Here is a 24,515-nt window from a genome sequence, read left to right as displayed (position 1 = left end):
TTTCACTTTAAGAAAGAACCTTTTAAGTAAATAAATTGTGAAATAATAGATTTATTATCAGTTGTAAAGGACCAGTTAAAGTAGGGGGAAAATCTATTGAAATAGGCTAGCTCTGGCATAGTTAATTGTTCATTTTCATCTGCTATAAAGAAAAGAATCGTAACGTATCATGAATCTTAAAATGCCCTTTGGATATACTGAGAAATCATTGTTGTGCGCCACTAAGAATGTGTCCATACTTTAGACAAATTATAACCTGAATGGTATTTTATACATAATATACATAATATTCTGTTTTCAGTTCTGTTCGAATCTGGGATTACACTCAAGATGCTTGCATAAACATTCTTAGTGGCCACACTGCACCTGTGAGGGGATTAATGTGGAATACTGAGATTCCATATCTCCTCGTGTCTGGCAGCTGGGACTACACTATAAAAGTATGGGACACTCGAGAAGGAACTTGTTTGGATACTGTTTATGATCATGGTGCAGATGTATATGGTAAAGTGTTTTTCACGCATTTTTAAATTTTACTGTATTAATGAAGTTTATAATTTCTAAGACATACAGTATTTTTAAAGAAACCTTACAGTGTTTCATTTTAAAATAACATTTTTCTTATTAGAAACTGTGTGGTTGTTTATTATTGAAATATCAGAATATACAGATGATAACCCAAAATGTCAACCAACTATTGTGTTTCTGTGTGTACACACACACACACACACACACACACATATGCATGCAGACGCACATGGCTTGGATTTTTCTCCCGCCCTTTATCATCACTCAGAAGGAAGTTGTAAAACAGGAAATCCGTGATAAAGTAGATGTAACTTATCTACCCATTACTGTATCTCTACTGTTGTATAGTTAGGACAACGTTTTGCTTTTTTATGTGAAACTAAGTCTTTAAATACGATTGAGCTGGGTATGGAAATCCGATTTCTTGTCTTCTGCGTGTCGCTTTCATATGACGACCCAAATCTTGATGGGCACAAGTAGGTGAATTAAGAATGCAAAAATGGTTCAGGAGAAAGTGACCCTAGTCTAGCCACTTGTGTCCATATACTTGACCTCAGTGGCCTTTCAGTTGAGGCAGAGGGGGCTGAGTGTGGGAGAGAATCCTGTTGCTGGATGTCCTAAACTGGAAAGTCCCAACTTTCTTCTTATAATTAGAACCTCTGTCCATCCACCATTACCTCACAGATTACCATGTACTCCACGGGTGTGACAGTCTGCTCACTGCTGACCCAACTGTAATGTAATTTCAACATTTTCATCCAGGACCATTCGCTAATCATTATTCAATTTTGTGTTCATATTTATAGAATATGCTAAGTAATATACTCTATTCTTATGTCATTTTCAGCCAAAATGAAAATGCCGTTTCAAAACTCTTCCTTATAACTTCAATTCTGTAGAAGTGTTATGAGGTACCTGTAGATAAATAATATTTTTTGGTGTTTACTTTAGTTAAAATAGGTTTATTTTTTCCATCAGGTTTAACATGTCATCCCCGCCGCCCCTTCACCATGGCCTCCTGCTCCCGTGATTCTACAGTGAGACTCTGGTCATTAACACCTCTAATCACTCCTTTACAAATAAATATTCTGGCAGACAGATCTTGGGAAGAAATTATCGGGAACACTGGTATTGAAAATGTGCATGTATTAGATTTTATTTTTAAATAGTATCTTATAAGCAATCCTTTCTCACTGAATTATGTCTGTTCTTTAGATCATGCCATAGAACAAGGCACTCCTCCTCTATTGTGTGGTAAAGTATCAAGAGATATTAAACACGAAATAGAGAAACTAACTGGTAATCCTCGAGCAAAAAAACTAAGATGGTTTTCAGAATGTTTATCTGTGAGTATTTATTATAGGAATTAAATATGAACATTTTCCCTGTAGTCAAAAATGAGTCATTATAACCATTGTCATTATCACATATTTACATGTATCACCCCAACTCAGCGAGTCCCTCTGAACATAGTTGGTGCAGAGTGAGAAAGCAAATGGAAACCAGAAACAATAAATGAAATACAGTTATTATTTCGTTAATCTTTCAACTTAGATATGCCTCATCATATTTTTGAAGATGCAAAATTCTGGGGGTTTTTAAATAATTCATTTATTTTATCTTTGGTTATTCTGTATCAACCTTTTTAGCCTCCAGGTGGCAGTGACAATTTATGGAATTTAGTCGCTGTGATAAGAGGGCAGGACGACAGCTTGCTTCCTCAAAACTACTGTAAAGGAATAATGCATTTGAAACATCTGATTAAATTTAGAACGGTAAGTCAAGTATGCAGGTATCCTGTCCCCAAGCAGAATTATTTTTGCCTTTTCGTTGTTAAAATATAAACATTATTCTGGAAGATTTCTATAATTAGAGTTAGTAGACTGAAGTAAATGAACGCTGAGGAGATAAGTCATCAGTAAAAACCAATTATGAGAGTCTGAATTTTTTTTTTTGAGAGTCTGAATTATTTGAGACTAGTTAAGGCAGTCATGGTTTCCATACGTTGAATCTCGTGAAATTTTTCAAAGGTCACTTGGAACTACTTGAAATGCTTTACCCTATTACCAAATAACCGTGACATTTGGACCACTCTGATTTTAGTCTCAGAGGCCTGAAAGACTGTATTCTGGGATATGTTTTATTAAAACTGGCCGTATTAGAGCTCTTATTAAATTCCATTACAAAATCACCAGTTACCTCATACCTGGAGTGATACCCCGTACCAACAAACCAGAGCTGGGATGAGAAAGAGGAAATAGCACTTATATTTGCAATAAAATATCCATGCTTAACGTGACTGGGAGAGCACGAGAACTGTGCCAGAGGTGTGGATTTGAAGGTCCCACAAAACAGTTATTTTCATAAAGGAGTATTTTCTGTAGTCACAACCCCACCTAACGACTACAGGTCTTACCTCCTGATAGAACAGGAGCCAATTAGACTGAGCCTGTCATTTTTAATGTTTATTCCAGACTTTTATATTTTTTCTTCCAGTACTTACATATCACTTTATCATTCATGACCTTTTAACCCCTGGACTATAACCACACCTGGTGAGTTTTAAGGACAGTGGGATTTAGCCTGTCTGCCCACACCCGACCCAGCTAGTCTTTACCCTGCACCCACACCAGAATATTAGAGTGGAGGAAGTATCATATTTTACAGAGAAAAAATACTGATTTTTAAAAATATTTAATTTCCAGTGCTACATGCTTTTAAAATATGTGCCCCTGTCATGCTTTTATAATCATCTGTTATCACCAGCTCTTGTATAACAAAATTTAGGAAATGTTATTTTCTGTTTAACCAGTCTGAAGCCCAAGAATTGACAACAGTCAAGATGTCTAAATTTGGTGGTGGAATTGGTGTCCCCACCAAAGAGGAGAGGCTGAGGGAAGCTGCTGACATACATTTGAGATTAGGACAAATTCAGAGATACTGTGAACTGATGGTTGGACTTGGAGAGGTAAAGTGCAAACATCAACGACTTCGACAAAGTAGTCTTAAGTATTGGTGAAATGCTAAATGTGAAGTTTATCTTTTCCAGCTTTATATGCTTCTCTGCCCGTCTGCTGGTAGGTGTCTACCTGAGGGCACTGCTTATCAAAGTGAGACCCCCTGGGTGGCAGCATCTGCGTTCCTTGGGAACGTGCTAGACGTGCATTACCCCTAGACCTAAAGAATCAGAGACCCTGGGGATGTAGCCCAATGATCTGTGCTTTTGTAAGCCCTTCACAGTATTCACAGGCTTGGTAAAGTTTGAGAAACAATGCCCGGTAGGATCTTTGATACCCCAAAGATATCCGTGTTGGCTGATTAGCTCACAGTGGGCTCCCCTTGTGTCGTAACTGGACCCCACACTGGCCAGAAGAAGGGTCTTCCCTGAGGATTAGCTGGTGAAAGATGCTTGTGAGGCACATCTTGATTGTGTAGAGGACTCATTCAACAAAACAGAGTTCTCCAAAAGGTCAAGATGAGTCTATCCTATTAAAATTCAGGGTAGTGGTTCTTCTGGAAAGTGGGTGGCAAATAAAATAGAACAAAAGGGAGAAAGGGCTTCTGGTTTTTGATCTGGGTGCTGGTTTAGTTGAATGTATTCAGTTTGTGCAAATTTATGAAGCTTTTCATTTTTCTGCACAGCCATGTTCAAGAAAAAATCTCCCACTCCTCCAAAAAAAAAAAAAAAAAATCGAATGGCATGGTCTCATTGCCTAGTTGATCATTTGGAAAAACTCTAGGTTAGCTAACTTTATAATTACAAAGCATGTCATTAAGTGTACTAATAAATAATATAAAATAAACAATAAAATTACATTAGAATATTTCAAAATTAAACTCACCTTTTTATTCCCCCACACACTAAAAACAAATAATGAATTACTGCTTGACTAAGATAAAATGTCATTTTAAAATTTTATTGAAAAGGAAGAGGTGCCTGGGTGACTCAGTCAGTGGAGGGTATGCCTCTTGATTTTGGCTCATGATCTCAGGGTCGTGGGATCGAGCCCTGCGTCTGGTTCTGTGCTGAGCATGAAGCCTGTGTCAGATTCTCTCTCTCCCTCTGCCCCCTACACACCCCCTTGCCCTTGTGCATGCTTTTTTCTCTTTGTAAGAGAAAAAAAAGAAAATCTCTTTTTCTAAAGAAATTTAAAAATTTTTTTAAAGGCATTGCAAACTATAAAGTGTTTAGGGGTGGTATAAAAACTTGACTTTTGAAGAAATAGAAGTTTTGTCTTAAAAGTGACCCATTTAACAGGTCACTCTTAGAATATATATCAAAAGTCAAAGAGAAAAAGAATAAATGAATTTTGGCAGAACTATAATTCTTCATCTTCCTGAGTTTTCTATCTGGGTGTATATATTTTCAAGCTATGTTTAAGCTTATTAAACTTTAATAAGGTATCTACTTAAATGGAGCTTAAGAATTTTATTGTTGTGCAGTTTCATCAATGTTCTTTTTTTTTATTTATTTATTTATTTTTTTTTTTTTATTGGTGTTCAATTTACTAACATACAGAATAACACCCAGTGCCCGTCACCCATTCACTCCCACCCCCCGCCCTCCTCCCCTTCTACCACCCCTAGTTCGTTTCCCAGAGTTAGCAGTCTTTACGTTCTGTCTCCCTTTCTGATATTTCCCACACATTTCTTCTCCCTTCCCTTATTTTCCCTTTCACTATTATTTATATTCCCCAAATGAATGAGAACATATAATGTTTGTCCTTCTCCGACTGACTCACTTCACTCAGCATAATACCCTCCAGTTCCATCCACGTTGAAGCAAATGGCGGGAATTTGTCATTTCTAATAGCTGAGTAATATTCCATTGTATACATAAACCTTTTGGCTTTCTCTTCAGCCTTGCAAGATCCCTTGAAGGAACTAGCAGCACCCAGGGGGTGCAGCCATTAAGAGGCCCAGCTGGGCCACAACCTGTTTTGCTGTGTACCCTGGTTCTCCATGGCCCCTGTTTGGCCATATCTTCTCCTCAAAAGTGTGAACATTGGCTGCAGGATGTCTCCACCCCACTTGTCTGGGCCCCTGTCATGGAGCACTCCTTCCTTAAAGTCTTAAGCATCATTCATGCGCTGTTCCTGACTTAGAGGTCTGAGCACCAGCTGTGCTGTGTCCCATACTCACACATCCAGCCCCAGCTGTAGGTCGCTAACACCAGGATTTCCAACCCCTGCCCCTGATTGCGCCTTTCCCATTTTCTCCTCCGGGCACGTAGTTATTAATCTCTGTGGACATTTGACCATCTGCTACCTGTGTAAGCAATCCTTTGCATTAAATTTCGTGTTCTGAATACCCAGCATGATTTCTGTTGACCTAAATGAGCTTTGTCTGATAAAAATCCTACACTGTATTTCCGACTTCAACTTCATGCTAAAGTTTTACAGGGCATTGGTCTGCCCTAACTGGATCTCTGATGGGCACCCACAAATAACTAGTTTTTATTGCACTTTATCCCTTCCTTTCCAAAACTGATCTTCATTTACTGTTCTAGATCTTAGTAAATATTGTTACCACTTACTCAGGCACTCAAGTTGAAAATGACTTCCTCAGGCTTCTTGTCCCTTACAAATCACACAATTCCTTCACACCATAAATGTACATAGATTATTCCCCAGTGTGTGCAAATTGTGCCATACCTTTTCCTCCCTTCTCTCTCCTCACTAACATTGTTCTCATTTACCAAGAATTAGGGATTGGATATGGTTCTACATTTCATGCTACATATTATGCATATATGCACACACGCACACACACCCACAGACCGGGTTTCTTGTTCAATCATAAAAACTAAGGATAAGTGTCACACTCAGATTTACAAGAATTCTTAGAATATTAAAATGTTAGAGCTAGAAGTGGCCTTGGAGGTAATATAAATCAGTGTTTCTAGAGTCAAATGGATTCTAGTCACCTAGGGATGCTTGGGTGGCTCAATGGTTGAGCATCTGCCTTTGACTCAGATCATGATCCCGGGGTCCTGGGATCGAGTTCCATATCAGGCTCCCCAGAGGAAGCCTGCTTCCCCCTCTGCCTGTGTCTCTGCATCTCTCTCGGTGTCTATCATGAATAAATAAAAAAAATCTTTTTTAGAAAGTTGATTCTAGTCACCTAGAATATTTTTGAAAACCAGAGGTCTGTTCCCGACTCTCACACTTTCATATTCGGAATTTTAAGTTAAGAATCTGAATTTTTAAAACCACATGTCCGATCAAATCTCCTGCATAGTGATGTTTGGCAACTATAGATCACCGACCAGAGGAGCATCTGAGATTTGAAAGTGCCCTGGTTCTGTGTCCCACACTTCCAGTTAGAAGCCAGAGTGGAGCTTCAGAACTCAAATCTAGAAGTTCTGTCTTTCAGCCCAGTGGTATTTCACTGTCCTGCACTTTTTGAAAAGGAGATATTGAGAGGAACATAACAAATGTCTCACCTCCTTGCTCAGGAAAGAGAAGTTCAGACTTTATAGATAGATTTACTTATTTGTTTGTTTGTTTTTCAATAGAGAGAGAGCTGGTATACACAAGTGGGAAGGCAGGGGCAGAGGGAGAAGCAGACTCCCTGCTGAGCAAAGCGGGGCTGGATCCCTGACTCCAGGATCATGACCTGAGCCAAACGCAGATGCTTAACCGTTTGAGCCACCCAGGTGCCCTAGAACCTCAGACTTTCATTGGAAAATACATGCCCAGCAATGTAACATAGAACATGGCAGTTTCCACAGCCTGATGGGAAGCCTGTGGGAGCTCAGAACAGAATGACTGAGTTTCACTTTAGTTAGCAGAGTCTGAAACAAGTTTTCAGACAAAATACCCTGTCCTCGTTCAAACCAACTTCTTGTCAATCTAGTCAAAGTCACTTTAACTGACCTGAAAGATTGCTGTTCCATTTTATTGCCAAAGTGTCCTTAGCTTATGTTCCCATTTGACAATTACTTCCATTCAAAACTGCCCACTTCCATGAGCATCCAAAATAACAAGGACTCTCTGTCCTCCCTTGAAGGTCGTTCTGCTATCATAGGACACCCCTGTCCCCACATACCTGTAGGGAGGTATTGAAATGTCCTCATGATGCAGAGACATTCTACTAGTCCTGGTGACTGCGGACTGAAATGAAGTCATTTTCCGCCTGTCTGTATGGACACCTTCACCCATGAGAACCATTAGTATCTTCGTGCAAATCTATTCTTTTTTGAACCAAGTCTCCTCAGGTAACAAAACAAGTTTATAAAAGACTTATTCAGTTTGAGAAACTGAGCACTTGAGAGAATCCTACACAGAGGCCAAAGACTCCACGACCTACACTACCTACATCCCACTACGTCCTATGGGATAGTCAGTGTTTGAGAGAACCATAGTTCCCTGGTACCTGAATGCTCCCTCCTGATTGTGTGCATCACATCCTAGGTCTGGTAAGATGGACTTGGATGAACTGCAGTCAGGGGCTTTCCAGGTGTTTAGAACCATCTGTACTTCATCAGTGAAACAGAACAGGAGATGGGTAACAGAAAATGGGGCATTTTCCTAACAGTGTTTTTTGTCTCCAAACCTCCTCTGCTTATATTCTCCAAGAGTTAGTGACTTTCAGATAATAGCATGACAGAGCCATGATACAGCTCGGGGGCCCAGGCAATGGGAAATGATAAGGATCTACTTATAGGAAAACTGAGTCTAAGAACATTAGCTCCATACAACTGATCTTTGGGGCTTAAGTCATTTTTTATGGCTTTATTCCACCCTTGGCTCCCCCTGTTACCTATCAAGTCTGGTCTTCTCAAATGGATTCCTCCTGAGATTCCAGCTGACTCCCAAACCGAATGTGCCCTTCTACATTTAGGGTAGAAACAGGAACTAGAGGTCTTAACCATCCTGTCCAGCCATGCCTTACCATAGCCTGCATCAGACTCCCTGCTTTTGACCAAGGAAAGAACTGGAATTATAAAAGGGAACAGCCAGTATCTAAAAGTCCTGGCCAAGTATATTCAAGGAGGAATAGGTGATATTATTACACTTGAGGTATGATATTTATTCGTTTTGCTGAACAGAAACCTAGGGTTTGCTGAAATGTATGAAGTAGACACAGAGGTGACAACAGTGCTTAATTACCAATGGTAGTAACTCAAAATGGGGGAAGAGTAATGATGATTGTGGTCCTGGAGTTTTTTATTAACACACATTGCAGACTTATGGACAAATGAGGCACACTCTCTATTCTCAAGGAACCTACTAGATCTTCAATGAAACAATTATGTATACATCACTTCTATATTTTCTCCATATATAATTTTACTAAGCAAAGTTATTTGCTTTTAAAGAACCAAGGCCAATTGTGAAAACTGCAGCAAAGTATTTTCATCAAATGAGACAATGAAGTATGTAAGAAACATAGAGAATCCATAGGGGTTTCTCCAGTGAGATACCACCATACGACTATTAAAATGACTCATTGTAGGTTTTAGGCCTCCAAACCTGTAAAAAAAAAAAAAAGAAATATTTTCTGTTGTTTTTAGTTACTAAGTGTATGGTAATTCATTACAGTGACAATAGGAAAGTAGTGGAAAACTCAAGAGAACACTCTGGTGGGAATCCCAGGATGAGAGCCAAGAGACATCTCCATGCGACAGGGAGCAACATGCACAGCTGGCAACAATATTGGTTGTGACACCTCAGAAATCTCTGAGACAGAGTTCTACAAGATGATGAGATTGATGGACATACCTGATCAGACTGAACTTTTTAAGAGGGTCGAACAATAGGCAGAGAGCTTAGGATTGAAACACAGAAAAGGGGGAAACAAAATCAGATATATTAAAAAAGAGAAAAGAATGAGCCCTGGGGAGAATGTCACGTCGAGCAGGACAGGAACTCTGTAGCGCTCTCTAAACAGCACCACTTCCAAGGCAAGCACTGACCACGGCTGTGCCTGAACACCCAGGGGATAAGGCTGGGGGCAGGGGTGAGGGGTGGGGAGATGTGCTTGTCTACTCTGACAGTTGGGGTTGGTGGTACCTATTCATGGAGCTCAGGTTCCCTCCCCAAGTAGCTCTCCCTTCTCCTTTTATCTGCTCCATCTCTACTCCATCCTCATTTCAGGGAGTTAACTGGGCTATGCCTGGTTTTCCCTCTGAACCCCTCCTAGAAACCCTCTCCACACAGCAAGCTGCGGCCATTTCTGGGCATCCTTGGTCCACCAGAACCTCCACAAAGTTTTTAAAGAACACTTGGGGGCCCAGGGATCACTCGCTTCTGTGAAGATAATGGAGAAAGTTATCCTGAACTGAAGCATCCTCAGAATTATCTGCTTCAGCTCAGACCCTGAGAACTGATAGTGTCAAAACTTGAAATCCAACCAGGCTTCCCATGACCTAACTGAATCTCTAATAAAACTTTATGAGAGCTCCTGTAGGTCCAGACACCTCCTGTGATGAGCGGGAAGACATAGGAATTTTGTTCTTGGATGGCCAGAGTCGTCAAATGTTTTGAGTCTACTTGGGAACCAAGGAGCAGCTCTTGTCTTCCTGGAGAGGTTTCAGCTGACACCTGCCCAAATATCCTTAGAATTTTGTACTTCAGCTCAGCGTCAGGGAACCACCATTGGGCAATCTCAGCCAGCCTGAGTCCCTGGAAATGTTTAAAGTCCTCTCCTTGTTCCAAAAAAGGGGAACTTGTCTTTTGATAGCACCAGGTGGTGACTGCCCACCTACTCCAGCAACTTCAGCACTTCCTGGGTTCACCCAAAAGCAATATGAAACTCAGATGCTTGCCTTTGTCACCCCTGCTGGTCTGGTTGACAGAGGCTCACACTCCAACAGCCCAGAGCCTCTATATGCAAATATGGTTACCTGGACCTCCAGTGGTTGGATGGAAGAGGTGGAAGAAGGGCAATGGGATGCTAAGGCTAAGAAAATGCTGGGGTTTAGTGGGAGTCATAGCATGGTTCATGGACCCTGGCTGTGAGTCTGGCTCCTGCCTTCTCTGCATGCACCCTGGGCTGGCCAAATACTTGAAATCTGATGGGTATCATGTGGCTGGCCAGCCCCAGACAGCCCCCCTTCCACCTCCATTCTTTAAAGCTCCCCCACTGGGATGTGCACACAAGTTCCCAAGATCCCCCATTACCTGGACCTAGTTGGTTTGACTTTCTATGCCACAGGCTACCTGTTTTGGCCTTATGAAATAATTTTCTTGATCAGAACATGGGGCTCAGAGCCTGAGATACCCCAGGAAGAAGGTCCTGATATCTTGTGATTTGACAAGGAATTTGAGAAATATGTACCGGAATCTCCCAACTTCTTAGGTTTGTTGTAGGAGACTTGGCAGTATTAATTGCTTTAATAGCGTTAAAGTCATTGTGATCGTCCTCCAATCATTACATTGCTCTTGATTATTACTTTTACTATTATGTCTCTTATTATGGATTGTTCATGGGTGGTTGTTATAAAACACTGAGTACATTTTCTATTCAAGAGGAGGGTCTGATATTTGGAGACCATTTCTGATTATTCCCCAGAAGACTTTTACACAACGAGACTACAGTTCTCCCACTCCACTGCTTGGTTTCCTTTCATGCGGAAACCCTCTCAGCATGTTCCACATTCCTCTCCTGAGGCATATACCCTCCACGAGGGCAGGGAAGCCAAGTGGATAATGTCCCCAGGTTGGCAGATCCTAGAAAAATGTACACGTTCCGTCCAGAGATCAGCACCATTCCCTGTAGACCTGGGAGAGTCACACAACCCTCCTTGTCTCTCTAGAGCCCGCAAAAAATTTCTAATGTCATTTGGGTGCCCTGGAACTGCTCTTGCAATCCAAAAATACTGGAAAACAAATTAGCAGGGGCCTGAGTACCCTCAAAATTTTGCCGCGGCCCGGCGGCAGGAGTGACCTGATATCCTGTGTCCTCCCGTCCTCTGCCTTTCCCAGGGGAGCACCGGATCCTGGGCTGTGTCCCACGGTGCCCTGGCTCCGAGCCTGCCACACTGTGAAGGACCTAAGTACAATGTAGCATGTAAAAGCATCAGAGTCAATTTTGTGTGAAGTTAACTTATCCTTTATTACAATAAAACTCATAAGCCATTATACAGGTTAAAGGTTAAAGAAAAATGGAAAATAAAGAAAAAGTGAAATGCCAGGGGAGGGCAAGCCTCCGTTGGGCTGCAGCCACCACGAGCCCTGCGTTGGGAGCTGGGGCGAGTTCAGGGGTCGAAGCCAGTTGTTCCGGATGCAGGTGGCGGCTCTGGCACTCTGGGGACCCCGATTGCAGATGCCGGGGCCTGCTCCTCCACTGGGGTGGCCGCGGGTGCAGGGGGCTCCTCCAGGGTGGAGCAGTCAACTGGAGCAGTGACCACTATCTGCAGGGGCTTCACCTCCCCAGCGGGCACTTCAGCGAGGGCCGAGCCCTCAGCCCCAGCAGCCGGGACGGCCTGGATCCCCGCAGGCCCCGACGGGGCAGCAGTCCCCACGGTCAGAGCTGGGACTTGCTCCTGAGCTTCTTCAGGGTGTTTTCCTTGGGCTGAAGCTGTAGCTCCAGGAAGGCAAAGTATCCCCATTAGGACGGACGTTCCACGTGCCTCCCAAGTCACCACCACTCTTCCCACTGCTCCACGTGCGTGAGGGCATGAGCCCTGGGAGGTGTCCCCAGGCTGCAGCCCGTGGGGTGAAGTGTGAGCCCACCCTCTGCTCCCAGCCCAGCTGCATGGAGGCTGGATCGGCGGGGCCCACCCTGTCCCCAGGTCAGTCACCCCCAGGCCACCTCACCCCCAGCCTCTGGCTCCACTGTATGGAGGCGTCTGAATTGCTGGAGGTTACGCCGGGCACGGAGTTCCACGTCTGAACCTGGCATGTGCTGTCTTAGGAATTGCAGAATTTTCATAAGGGAGGGAAATTCGGGGAGCTGACAAAAGTCGTCCCCATAATAATCCAGCCATATTTCCAGCATGCAGGAGATGGCCCTGTGGAGGGACAGGCGGGCACAGGTGTCAGAAGACAGGGCTCTGTCACATGCAGGTGTCCCGGGGAAGCCCTGCAGGACCCGGGGACCCGGCCTCCCGTGTGGAGTGTCAGAGGCCAGTCTTGCTCCTTGTGCCCCTGCCACCTGGCAGTCCTGCCTGCCACAGGCCTACTCCCTGAGGAGGGGCTGATATGCAGCCTCTTTTCTGGGGAGCCCACGCCCAGCGGGGTGACCATCACCGTCTCTCCTGGGGAAGCGGGACTCCCTCCTCAGCCTGGTCCCTGCCCACCTGGCCCTTGAGTCCACCGGCAGGCGTCCGGGGACTGGGGGCGTCTGGCCTGTCATTGCCCTCACTGCACACACTGTCACTCTGGGAAGCTCCAAGGCAGGAGGGCTCGGGCTCTGTGTCCTGCCAGGCCTTGTAGGAGCTGCCCAGGACCGCCACCTTCCCTCCTGTGGCTCTGGCCTGCCTCCCTCCAGAGGGGCCTTCAGGGGTGTCCTTCCACTGACTCTAATCTCCCATCTCCCACAGGGTGGGGGCCGCCTGGTCTGGAGGCCTCACCAGCCCTCCTGAGCACCTGCTGTGCCCCCTGGTCCAGGTGCCACCAGATTGGGGAGTGCGATGCTCCCCACTCCCTCTGCTCTGGGCCCCAGGTGTGGGGCAGAGAGAGGGTTGGGGGGCATGGAGAAGGTCTCCTTAGGGGTCCCAGTGCCTCCCACCAAGACCGCACCCCATCCTGGCTCTCCTGCCCTCTTTTCCAGAAGGGGCCTTAGACCTTTACTCTGTCACAGGAATTGCAGATGTGTGGGGTGAGGGTGCAGCCGTCCACCCGCCCCACAGCCCCCTCGCTGCTCTCCTGGAGAGGGAAGGCCCTCCTGCAGGAGCCGGAGTCACTCACACTTTCCAACGCTGCAGGACCGTGTCGTCGTCACCACATGCAGCTACCATGCACCCATACCTAGAGGAGGGCGGGGGCATCCCATGAATCGTGCTGGGGACGTGACATCTCATCATGGGGCTTCACCCTCTGACCCCTGATTAGGCCGGAGCCCCGGGGGCCGTCAGCTCTGTGCGTGGGGCCACGGGCAGCTCCCGGAGAAGCGCCCGCACCTGCTGGGGCCTCCTGAAGGCTTGAGCATGAAAGGGCTCGGCGAGGCCCATGGCCCATAACCGAGTGGGCCCGGGGTGCCCCAGGGTCCCCCAGTCTGGGTGCCCGAGGACACAGACCCCCGATAGACTCTCAAACCTCCCTTTCAAATGGGAAACAGGCCGCTCAGGACCCTGGTGATGGGGGTGAGGAGGCACAGGCCTGGTCACGGGGAGGAGGACGGCTGCTGAGCACAGGCACAGCCCCTCTGGCTGACCCGCAACAGGCCAGGCCCTGGGGATGCCCTCCAGGACCCCGCTAGTCCCTGGGGGACCCTGCTTCAGGCGGGGGAGCAGCCCGAGGCCGGGAAGCTCACACCATCCCCAGCCTCCCCAGCAGCAGGTGGCTGAGCCCTCGGCTGCGTAGGGGCAGGTGCTCACTCGGTGAACAGCAGGTCCAGCACCTCGTCCGTGGTGGCAAATCCACGATAGTCGTCTAAGAAGCTGCAAATGGAGATGACGTCCCTGCGCTTCAAGGCGAGCAACAGATGTCGGTCTTCGTGCCCCAGCAGCTCCGTCCGGCTGAGCTTCTTCGGGACAATCTGATGCCCCTTCCTGGCCGAGGACCCAGCACCCTGAGGTGGGACAGAGTGGACGTGCAGCCTGCAGGGAGCCGCCGGGAGGCCTGGGATCCCGCCCCGGCAGGCCCTGCGCTGGGGCCCCGTGGGCTTGAGGAGCTGGGGCTCCCTCTCCCGCTCAAGCTCCCTGCCTGTCTCTTACACAAACAGGACCAACTATGCAATAGAGAAACAATCTCAGAGGATAAATGTTCAAAATATTTGGATCAATACGAGGACCTCAAGAGACACAGAGAGAGAGACCGAGAGAGGCAGCCACACAGACGGAGGGAGAAGCAGCCCGTGCAGGGAGCCCAGGTGGGGCTCGAACCCGGGCCTCGGAGATCAGGCCTGGGGGAAGGCAGGCGCTAACCGCCGGGCGACCAGGCCTCCCCTGAGGGCTCTATTCTGATGTTCCCACACATCTGTGCGCAGGGACTCTGCATCTGGCCCAGGCAGGGGCAGGGCCATGGGGGCAGGTGTGGGGAGGGGGGATCAGACTCCTGTGGGAGCAGGAGTGTCGGGGGGCCCAGGGGGTAGCAGGCTGGCTTCTGGGACCCGGGGCCCTTCCTGCCGCATCAGGGCCCGGGTGTCGGGGGGCCCAGCCCCTGCACTCACCCTGAGCCCGCGCTGGCCACTGTTAGCTGCGCAGGGCACCTCCCTGCTCCTGGAGGCGGTGGGGCAGACGACCCCTTCCTCCCGCTCGCGCCCCACGTCCCGGGTGGAGCTCTGTGGAGACAGTGCCCGGCAGCCAGGCAGGAGGCCTCAGCGCCTGGTCTGACCCCCTCGGCTGGGCCGCACCCCCAGCTGCCTCCACCCAGACACACCACAGCGCAGGCGGCACCCACCGCCCCTGGAGAGAGGAAAGGGATGTGGCTGCAGGGCCTCGGGGTGACTCCGGGGGTGGGTAGAGGACCTCAGGAACCCTGTTTCCCCCCTGCCCACCGTGACATCCGGGTGACCCTGAAGGGATCCCCGGAGAATGTGCTGCCCTGCAGCGTCCCTCAGCCTGCATGGGACCTGCCCACACATTCCTGGTACCCTGAAACTGAGGAGGAGGGGATGAGGCTCCCAGGATGGTGGCACAGGGGGCCTGGCCTGGCCTGCACTGTGTTACCTGACGGCGCCTCCGGATCACCGCCCTGACGCCTTGGTATCTATTCAGGAGCCAATGCCTACAGCATTGGAACAAGCGGCTCCCCCGGGGTTCCTGGGAGCCAGAGCCCCCAGAGGTGGGCCGGCAGCAAGAGAACATCCTCCAGTAGCAGATGTCTCCAGCCAAGTGAGCCTGAGCTGGGGCTGCACTGGATGCGGGTGCCTGGTTACGGGGGTTCCAAGTTCTGTTGGGCTCTGTGACACGGAAGTGACCTCACTCCCTGGGACCCCCTCCCTGACCCACTCCTGGAGGAAGCTGCAGGGGCAGTGCTCGTGCTGCCAATGCTTCCCCCCTCCCTGCAGGCGATGGCCTGTGCACACAGGGACACGACCGCAGCCCTGTCCACAGGCCCCAGGGAAGGACTGTGTGCACCCAGGACCCCAGCCTGGACACACGCCTGGGTTCAGACATGACTGTCCAGTCTTCCCCGGTTTGACACCAACAAGCCGTTGTGCCCATGGGGATGGTCGGGGTCTTGACTGTGGGACAGGGGTATCCTAGCGGGTGTTTCCCCCAGACGTCCCCAGGCCACTGTGGCCTCATATCTATGACCTTGGAGGCGGGTGTCACCTGCAGGACATACCTCCACCCACACGTTCTTCCTTGGTGTGTACATGCGTCCAGGTCCACGAGGTCCTCTGTGCACACACGTGGGCACCGGTACCCTCATTCTGGAGGCCCAGAAGGTGACAGTCCCCTTGGGCAGGGATGGGCAACAGCTTCCCAGGATCCTAGGCTCCTGAATCCAAGGCAAACCCTGCAGAAGGTGTCGTCTGGTCTCCTGTTGTGATTCTGAGTCTCGGGTTGTGGATTTGCTCCCGAATGGGACCCTCTGTGCCCTGTGACCTTGGGTCAGGTGTTCAAAACTGCAGCTATTTCAGAACACCGATCTATTCCTCAACCTTCGATTCATGAGTTACACATCCAAGAAGACTGACTCCACACAAATTTTTCCAAATTAAATGATATCTATGTGGACACGCATGTTCACTATCTCATGTGCTATTTAGAAGAGTCCAGAAGGGGGTGGTTGTCCTATGTCTTCTGGAACGCTTGCTTTCACAGAACTGAAGCTCCAGTGCAGCTCGTGTCCTGACTGTCACACCGATGGGGAAGGCTATGGGCCATGGGGCAAGCGCTCAGGAGGACAAAGGATCAGGCTCTGGGCCAGGCCACGTGCAGACATGTTCATGACCAGGTTAATGGAGGACATTGTGGTGTTTGTCCAAACGGGGGCTCCTGTGTTTCCTTTTTCTTTTCTCTTGGACATGGAGCTATTCACCAGGAAGCAGCAGCCTTGCAGGCAGGACTTTCTAGGAAAGAGAGGAGTCAACATGCCTGTGCCAATGTCATTTTCAATGGATTTATTCACAGGCTAAGTCATTTGAAAACACGAGACAGTTACTTTTAAAAACTACCATGTACTGGGCCAAGACAGTCCTGCCTTAGTAGTTTCTGTGAAATCAGGTGCAGAGCGGCAGGAAAGTCATCTCATCTCCTATTATGTAAAAGTGAATATGTGCATTGTGAGGAATGAGAAATTTCTAGGTGTATGATGGAGAGATGATGGAGGAGAGATGGATGACAGGGAGGCTCGTCAGCGATAGATGGACACACAGTCGATGGAGAAATAGATAGGGAGTAACATTGCTCTTGAGAGCTATTCCTCAGCCTTCCTTCCCTGCTTGGAAAGTCCTGGCCAGGGGTGAAGCAGGAGGACCCATTACTCGCAGGGCAATATTATCAGAAACTTCCTGGCACTTACAGGGTCACAACCTGATCTACTCTTTTCCAAACCAATATTGACCTCCCAGTAGGGCCTCCAGGCTTCCAATGAAAGCCATGGTTTCCCCAGGTGCAGGGGCTGCACAGGGGATGAGCAAGGACTGCGGAGCATTGGAAGCACAGCACAGGAAAGATTTTTCACCTTTCCTCAGCAGGCAATGTTCAGCTGTGGCAACATTAGAGTTGCAAGGTGGGATCCACGTCCCCAGACCTTCTGTCAATACTCATCGTGCCTCTGCAGCTCTAGCAAATGCACACGCTGCAGCCCAAAGTGTGGAGCTGCACACCTGCCAGCCTGAGCAGCTGCAGAAAGTGGGGTCCTTTGGAAGCCTAGGAACAACTTGGGCTGGCCAGCGTCGCCCTCTTCTGGTCTGAGCTCAAGGTGCACGGCTCCTTCCTGTGACCTCCCCTATGCAATGGGAATAGGTGGGTGGACTTGCTCAGGTGTGGATAGCACAGGTGGGAGAAGGTCATCCAGGAGGTGCTGGCCACAGCGTGCAGGGAGCTGAATGGATGATTCTGTGGGTTTTCATAGTGTGGGTGTGTGAGCGTGTGTGTGTGTGTGTGTGTGTCTGAATGCAGATGTTAATCCAGCAGAGGTTTGGATACAGAAATTCATACACATTGACTTGCATATGTGGATTTTTCTGTGGCTTTTTCCTTCATCATTCATGTGTCCTGCCCTATTGCCATTTCACTTAAGATTCCTGTCAGTTCAGATCAAATCAACAATAAAAGACACTTCATTGCATGTAGTCATTCAAAATCTAACTCCACTTTGTGAATTTAAACCCTTTAATTCCAAAAATACTTGTCAGTCTTCATTCATCTAGAATTCCTGGATCCAGGGCTGTAGAGGATGGTTGGTTTTCCAAAGCGGCTCCGGCCAGAATGACTGACACAGGATTTCAGGGCACAGAGGGAACTATTTAGGAGGAGATCCACAGCCCAGGCTCAGAGTCACAACTCGACTTAGACATGATTGTTGTCGGAGAGAGAAAATTTCACGGAGAGTGACAGGTCACTCATCACTAGAATTTTCAGGGTAGTTGGGGCTTTGGAGGACAGGGGTGTGGGATGGGCAAGGTCTGCTCTTCCTCCAGGTAGACCCTCTTTCCTGAAACAAACCCCCAACACACACAGATACTCAAAGAATACACACATTCATACATAAAGGAATGATTATAAATGCTGTCTTAGAAAGTCAAATGGTTTTCCACATGTATTCATACCTCATTAGGTCTGGTGTCAATGTATTTTAACTTTTTGAAGCAAGTGACACATATTTATTTTACGTTATAAAAGAGAAGAGGATACTTTCTCTACATGTGTGTGGATTCCTCAGGATAGGAAAACCACCAGCTATGCCTGAGCATCCTCTATTAAATAAGCAAAGGTAGAGTCATCAGTTCCTGCTACATCAGTTAAACAACAGTTGAGCAAGAAGCATATTCTACATCAGATTTGAAAATTCCCAAATAGGATTCGGTGCATTTAACAGAAATTAGGAGGACTGTGGGCATTCCGGCTTCCCATAAATGCATCCGTATCTACTGTTGGATTTGAAATAAGGTATTGTCATCCTCTAACCCTGTTCCTATGCACATCATAAACTCAAAATTGATTCATCACAATACTTGTATTTTCATAATTACTTACTGAATATATTAGGCTTTGTGTATGTACCAACTCCTCGAGGAACCTGAGATAATTGATTATTGTTATCGCAAGAATAAATATATTTAAAAATTCAGTGAGCTCAACTGTGTAAAACACTGGCAAAATTACAATTGCAAAGAAATAAGATAGTGAAGGGGCAAGATTGTCGAAAACTGGGGACCTCCGCTCAGCTGGATCCTTGATGGTAGGTAGATGCTATCTGATCGTTGTGAAAAGGTAGGAATCCCACCTGACGTTTAATAAAAGAATTGCTGGAACTCTTCACTGAAAAGCGACCACCCTCTGCAAGGTGGGAGATGCGAGACGTGAATCCAAAGTGATATATCAGAAGGTGAATGGCAGGGCGGGCAGTTTACGCACCCCAGAATCGGGAAAGGGAAGGGCCACAGAGCCCACATTGCAATCTGCCTTAGCAATCTGATCCGGTGAGACACAACCTTGCCTGAAATGAGCTCAGGTGGCGAAATGGGCAGACACTACTCTGGACACAGTGTCTCAGAATTCTCAGAGTCCCAGAAAGAATGGGGGTGCCCACGGGGGTGGAGTTCCCAAGCCTTGGGGTGTGGACACTGGTCATGGCCAACAAGAGTGCGAGGGGCCTCTCAGCTCAGTTGGCCCTAAAACTGGAACCACTTTGCCTAATCGGCTGACCACTCTCCACATGGGAATCCTGCAAAGGACAGGGAAGTGGGGACCCTGCCCCTTCCCCTGGGAGAGGCAGAGAGTGTAGGTGCACCACCGGGGGACAGGTCTCAGTGCAGAGACCCTGGAAGGAACAGTAACAGGGCAACCCTCTCTCTTCTCCTGGCAGACTGGTCTGGGCGCCCACCACAGGCGTCTGCAGCGTCTGGCACACCCCAGTGACTCCTGCTTGGCCCTGAGTGCTTACTGAAGAGCGGGACCCTGATCTTTCTGCTCTGAGGCTGGAGATCAGATTCCAGCCATTTCGTGTTGGTCTCCTAAAGAGGCACAGGGGGCTTTCAGGGAACAAAGCCACACAGGAAAACCAGAAAGAGCTCAAAGTGAGCCCAGCCCCGAGGCAAGGGGACGTGTAAGCCGGACCAGGAACAGACCCTGAGCATCACTGCAGCAGGCCCCTCCCCCGGGAGATCAGCTCCCAAGATGCCATGAACACCGTGTGTATGGACATCAAAGGGCTGCGTATTCCAGGTGTGGGACAACACAGTATAGAGAATTTGACTGTTCATCTAATGATTCCTATATCTGCAGTTTAAAATTCCATGATGCTTTTTTGTCTTTTTCCCTTCTTTCACTGGTTTCGTGTTTTCTCAACTCTTTGATTTTAAGACATTTGGTAACTTCAATTTTTTTACATTCATATTTTATAGATACATTCTTTATGTTTGGTTCTTGTCACTGGAATGAATTTTATTGTTCTCCATATATAAGTTTTGCTTCTTGACAATTTGAGATTTAGTGTCTCAGGCTCATGGTATATCCATAACCTATGCCAGCTTTTCCAGATAACTCTGTCTTCCTCCATATCTGGATGAGAGTGGATTTTCCATTGGGAAGATAGATTTGGTCTGCTTTGGTTTGGTTTGGTGTTTTGATGGCAGGGAAGCAAAAGACACGTGAGGTGACTAGAGGGGAGAGCATAGGCCTGCCCAGGACTTCTTCCGCTAGCCTTTCTCCCTGGTCTCCCTGGACACATGGACCAAATCTCCTTCAAGCACATGAAGTGCCAGTTCTGCTGGAGAGCCCAGCCTGAAGGCCCTTTGCTCAAGCCTGCCTGCCTCCTCACCCCTGTGCCCTATACACCTGCAGGTCAAAGAATCCTTAGGCTACTTCACTAGCTCCAATCCCGACATCCCCTATGAGGATAGGCCTTCCTACCCTTGGACCCCTGGGATCCTCATAGGCTTCCAAAAAGTAGGGAATATTTCTGTTGTGGCATGCATCCCTTGAGTGCCCAGGAAGCTGCATTTTCCTCTGAAGCCATGAGGCAGCAATAGGGCAGCTTTCATGGAATGAGACAGGGGCCTGAGGCTCCAGGGACCAGAATCTGACCCGGGTCACATAATGATTGCATGAATGGGAGTTACTTAGGGCTTGAGGGTGGGAGAAGGATCCCACACCGTGGCTTCTCTACTGCCCTCTGACTTTTAAAAGCCTAGTGTGCACATCGAGGAGCTCCTCTACCCTCCATATGCACAGAGAGAGGGAACACCCTTGAACAGGAGCTCTGGAGTGAGGAAAGAACAGTCAGTTGTTTTTCCTAAAAAAGAAATCCTCACGACACAACTATGGATGTGCTTGGGTTTGGTTTCGTTTGGGTTGGTTTGGTTTTGCTGAGTTTCATTTGGTTTGGTATCACATGGTGTTGTATTGTTTTGTTTCCATTGGCCCACTTCAGAGATATGCCTGAGAACGAGGGACAGAGAGAGAAAGACAGACAGTCAGAGGGAACTACCCAGTCCTGGGTCCTGTGCTATTTGGACCATTACATGCCCACTAGTCAAACTTTGCCTTCTTAGGAAATCATCTGGAGGGAGATAAATCTCCATGCTCAGGCCTCTGAAAGGAAGCATCATGACCCAGCATTGAAGTGGGTTTCAGGATATATAAAGAATGAAACTGTCAACTCATCCCATTACAGACCACGTGTGACCGAGGCCCCATGCGGAGCACATGGCACCCATACTGGATGCTCAGGGATCCACGTTGCCTGGGTAGTACTTCACGCAGAACACTGGGTGTGCAGGAGACCCTCAATGTCTATGTATTCCCTGAACCTATCAAGCTGCTGTTTCCTCTCAAGTAATTATGGCTGGAGGAATTAATATAGCTATGGAGAGGTTCAGAAATGCTGAGCAATAAAAACCCCACAAAACAAGATCAAAAGAATGACATGCACACTATTCATTTGTGCTAATATATTATTAACAGAAAAACACTACACACAATTCTAAATTAACACTAAAGAATAAATGAACTGCCTGGGTTAAATATCGACAATCACATTTTCTGCAAAGCTACCACCACTGAGTCAAGAAAAAATCATCTCAGGAGAAAACACAGTGTCCATTTGCAGGGACCACAGCGGCTGTTCAAAGCTGAAAACTCAAATGCAGACATGTGTAAAGTCTGAGTTTCTATTTCCATTGGAGTCACAAGTGCTCATTCAAAATTCCTTCCATTTTTTGACGAATCTATTTGCAGAAGAGAAAATTGACATCCCAGAGGGAAGAGGAGCCTTTGCCACAGCACACGGATTTCCCTAAAGAAAAGTGCATTGTGTGCCTTTGGGGTTCAGTGTCTGTGCATGGCCCCCAGGAGTATGAGAGGCAGCAGGCTGTGGACCCGAGAATTTCCATGCAAAGGAGCTGAGCAAGTGCTGATTCCCCATATGAGTCCAGGAGGGGCCACGTCCTCAGGTCCGCAGTCACCCCGTCAGGGTGCAGTGGGGTGGAGGACAATGTCCGAGGCCAGGAGTTGGCTCATTCGCTCTCAGTGTCTTCTGAGGATGAGGACACCTGTAGGTTACCGTGGAGGACACTCCAGGGGCCACAGACACAGGCTTTGTCCGACAAGTGGGGGGCAGGAGGGCCCTGAGCAGGGCCTGGCTTCTCGGGAGGAAGGAATGAGGGAGCTGCGAGGAACCGGGAGCTCCAGCAGCTTCTGTCCAATCTGGTGAAGACCATTCTCAGGGGCTGAGTGGGGGCCCGCGCAGAGTGCGGCCGTAGGGCTCGGTGCACAGCTGCAGCGTCTCCAGGTGAGGTGTGGCAGGTGTGGGCTGGGGGCCCTTGCTTGGCTGGAGGGCAGGTGTCTTCCTTGGCTGCTGGGGCCCAGCTGTGCATCCACGGGCACGTCTGCTTCCTGGAGGACACAGACTCCCCAAAATCCCCACAGGGGCTTCCTCGATGATCCCGGAGGTGTGCTGGCTGGGGCTCCATCACGGTTTCTTTCAGGGGTTCTGGGACCTGTCTAGGGGCATCTGGGCACATTTCTTGCCTGGAGTCTGGAGGGGCATTTGGGAATTGTCTGCCAATGCGTTGCTGACAGTGGGATGGGTGTTCTCCTGAGGACACTTTGGTGGTGCCTGGGTGTGTCCCAGCCCATGGCCCTGGGAGCCAGCCTGGAGCCCCTCGAGGGAGACTCTGCAGGGCCTCTTGGCTCTCTGCTGCACAACCAGGCTGTCAGCCCTGACAAAGGGTTGGCGAGCTGGCAGAGGGGTGTCAGTGATCGGCACTTGCTGGGCACCTGGAGGTCCACCAGGTGGGCTGAGGCTAACTTTACGGCTTCTGAGACGAGAGGTGGAATGGGACCGGAGTCTTATGTCAGGGGGCTGAGTACGTGGTTCCATCAACAGGGCAGGCTCAGGGATAGAAGGCCTCCTGGTGGTGTAGACAGGCATCGGCATGTGTGGACACTGTGGGAAAAGAGAACACACAGGACTCCATGAGTTTGGCCCCGGCACCAAGGCAAAATGAACATTCAGGAAAGAAAGAAAGAAACCAACAAATGGCCAGGACCCTAGTAACCACCCCCTCCCCCGGAACAGGGAAAGAAAGAGTTGGGATCTGTTGACCTAGGAGTAGGGAATCTGGCTGCAGGGCTCGTCCAGAACAAAGGCCTGACAGGATGCTGTTGATGCCCTTGAGACATGGGGGGGACACGCAAAGTCCTGCCTCACAGCGATGCTTCCTCCATTGGACCAGCGCTTCCATCCTCTCTGCTCATGATGCGATAGGAGTCCTGCTGCTGGAGAGTCATGGTGGGAGCTCCTGAGTGGGGATGGGCAGTGTGGGATGATGTGTCACAAAGGACAGTGGCCTGTTCTTCTCTGAGGTTGGTATGTGCTCCAGGAGTGCCCGCCAATGACCTTCACACGTCAAACAGCCACTGTTCACACACATAGAAGGTGGGAGGCAACATCATGGGCACCAAGGGAAAACTGGGTGCAAGTCCACCCTCCTCAACTGCCACTGGTCAGAGAGGAAGTGGAGCCCCGCCTCCACCAGGAGGCCCATGGAGCACAGGGAGTCCCCAAGAGCACAGCCCGGGAAGCAGCGCACACTCACCCTCACATAGTCACCAGATTCCGTGTCTTCCTTCCAGGTGCGCTTCTGCCCCTCCCGGGGTCTCCTGGGGAACCTGTGGAGCAGGCTCTTCCTCTGCTCGGCTTCTTGCCTGCACGAGAAATCAAAGCAGGGAAAGGAGAAGGAACTCCCTTCCCTGGCTTCCAGCCGGACACCTGCTCGGGGCTTGGGCCAACCTGGTCCTTTCCGTCCTCAGCCAATCTACTCCCACCTCTGCCCCTCGTCCTAACTACAGGGAGCTGAACAGGTCATCCAGACAGTTTCTTACATACAGAGTCTGAAAGGGTCTGCCTTGGCATGTGCCAAGCTCCATACATTCACTGGTGCAGGGACACTGATCCAGCCGCAAACCCCACACCAAATCAGCAGGGACAGCTCCATCACCCAAATGTGGCCCCCCTTAGCCTGGGAGCTCCTCTGGCTGCCTCGCCCTGCCTGGCTCTGCCCGCAGCCGCCCTGCACACTGTGCATGCACACGGACTCGGGGTCTGTCGTATCAGCCCTGGCGTTTGGGTCACAAGCCCCATTCCTCACATTCGTCTCCCTGCATTCTCCCTCTCAGCCTGGTTCAACAGCCCAGCCTGGTCCGGCTGGTCCCGCTGACTCCCCGGCTCCACATTCTCCTTCAGCCTCCTGGAGCC

General features: G+C 48.7%; 1 protein-coding gene and 1 long non-coding RNA gene across 2 annotated transcripts in view; one reads left to right on the top strand and one right to left on the bottom strand.

Annotated features, from left to right (window-relative positions):
- The window catches only part of LOC144285093 (WD repeat-containing protein 17-like), an 88,282-nt gene extending 76,259 nt beyond the window's left edge, over window positions 1–12,023 (top strand). Inside the window, exons 13-18 of the mRNA XM_077850362.1 lie at window positions 302–504; window positions 1,507–1,656; window positions 1,744–1,874; window positions 2,178–2,303; window positions 3,341–3,496; window positions 11,697–12,023. Coding sequence (XP_077706488.1) covers window positions 302–504; window positions 1,507–1,656; window positions 1,744–1,874; window positions 2,178–2,303; window positions 3,341–3,496; window positions 11,697–12,023 — 1,093 coding nt within the window. The remainder of the gene's footprint in view (window positions 1–301; window positions 505–1,506; window positions 1,657–1,743; window positions 1,875–2,177; window positions 2,304–3,340; window positions 3,497–11,696) is intronic.
- The window catches only part of LOC144283935 (uncharacterized), a 315,621-nt gene that overhangs the window by 207,828 nt on the left and 83,278 nt on the right, over window positions 1–24,515 (bottom strand). The gene's annotated exons all lie outside the window — the stretch shown is intronic.

This window comes from Canis aureus, chromosome 15 (assembly GCF_053574225.1).
Source record: "Canis aureus isolate CA01 chromosome 15, VMU_Caureus_v.1.0, whole genome shotgun sequence".
Classification (NCBI taxonomy): Eukaryota; Metazoa; Chordata; class Mammalia; order Carnivora; family Canidae; genus Canis; species Canis aureus.
Note: the sequence above shows the minus strand (reverse complement) of the source record. Positions and strands in the feature narration are given on the sequence as shown.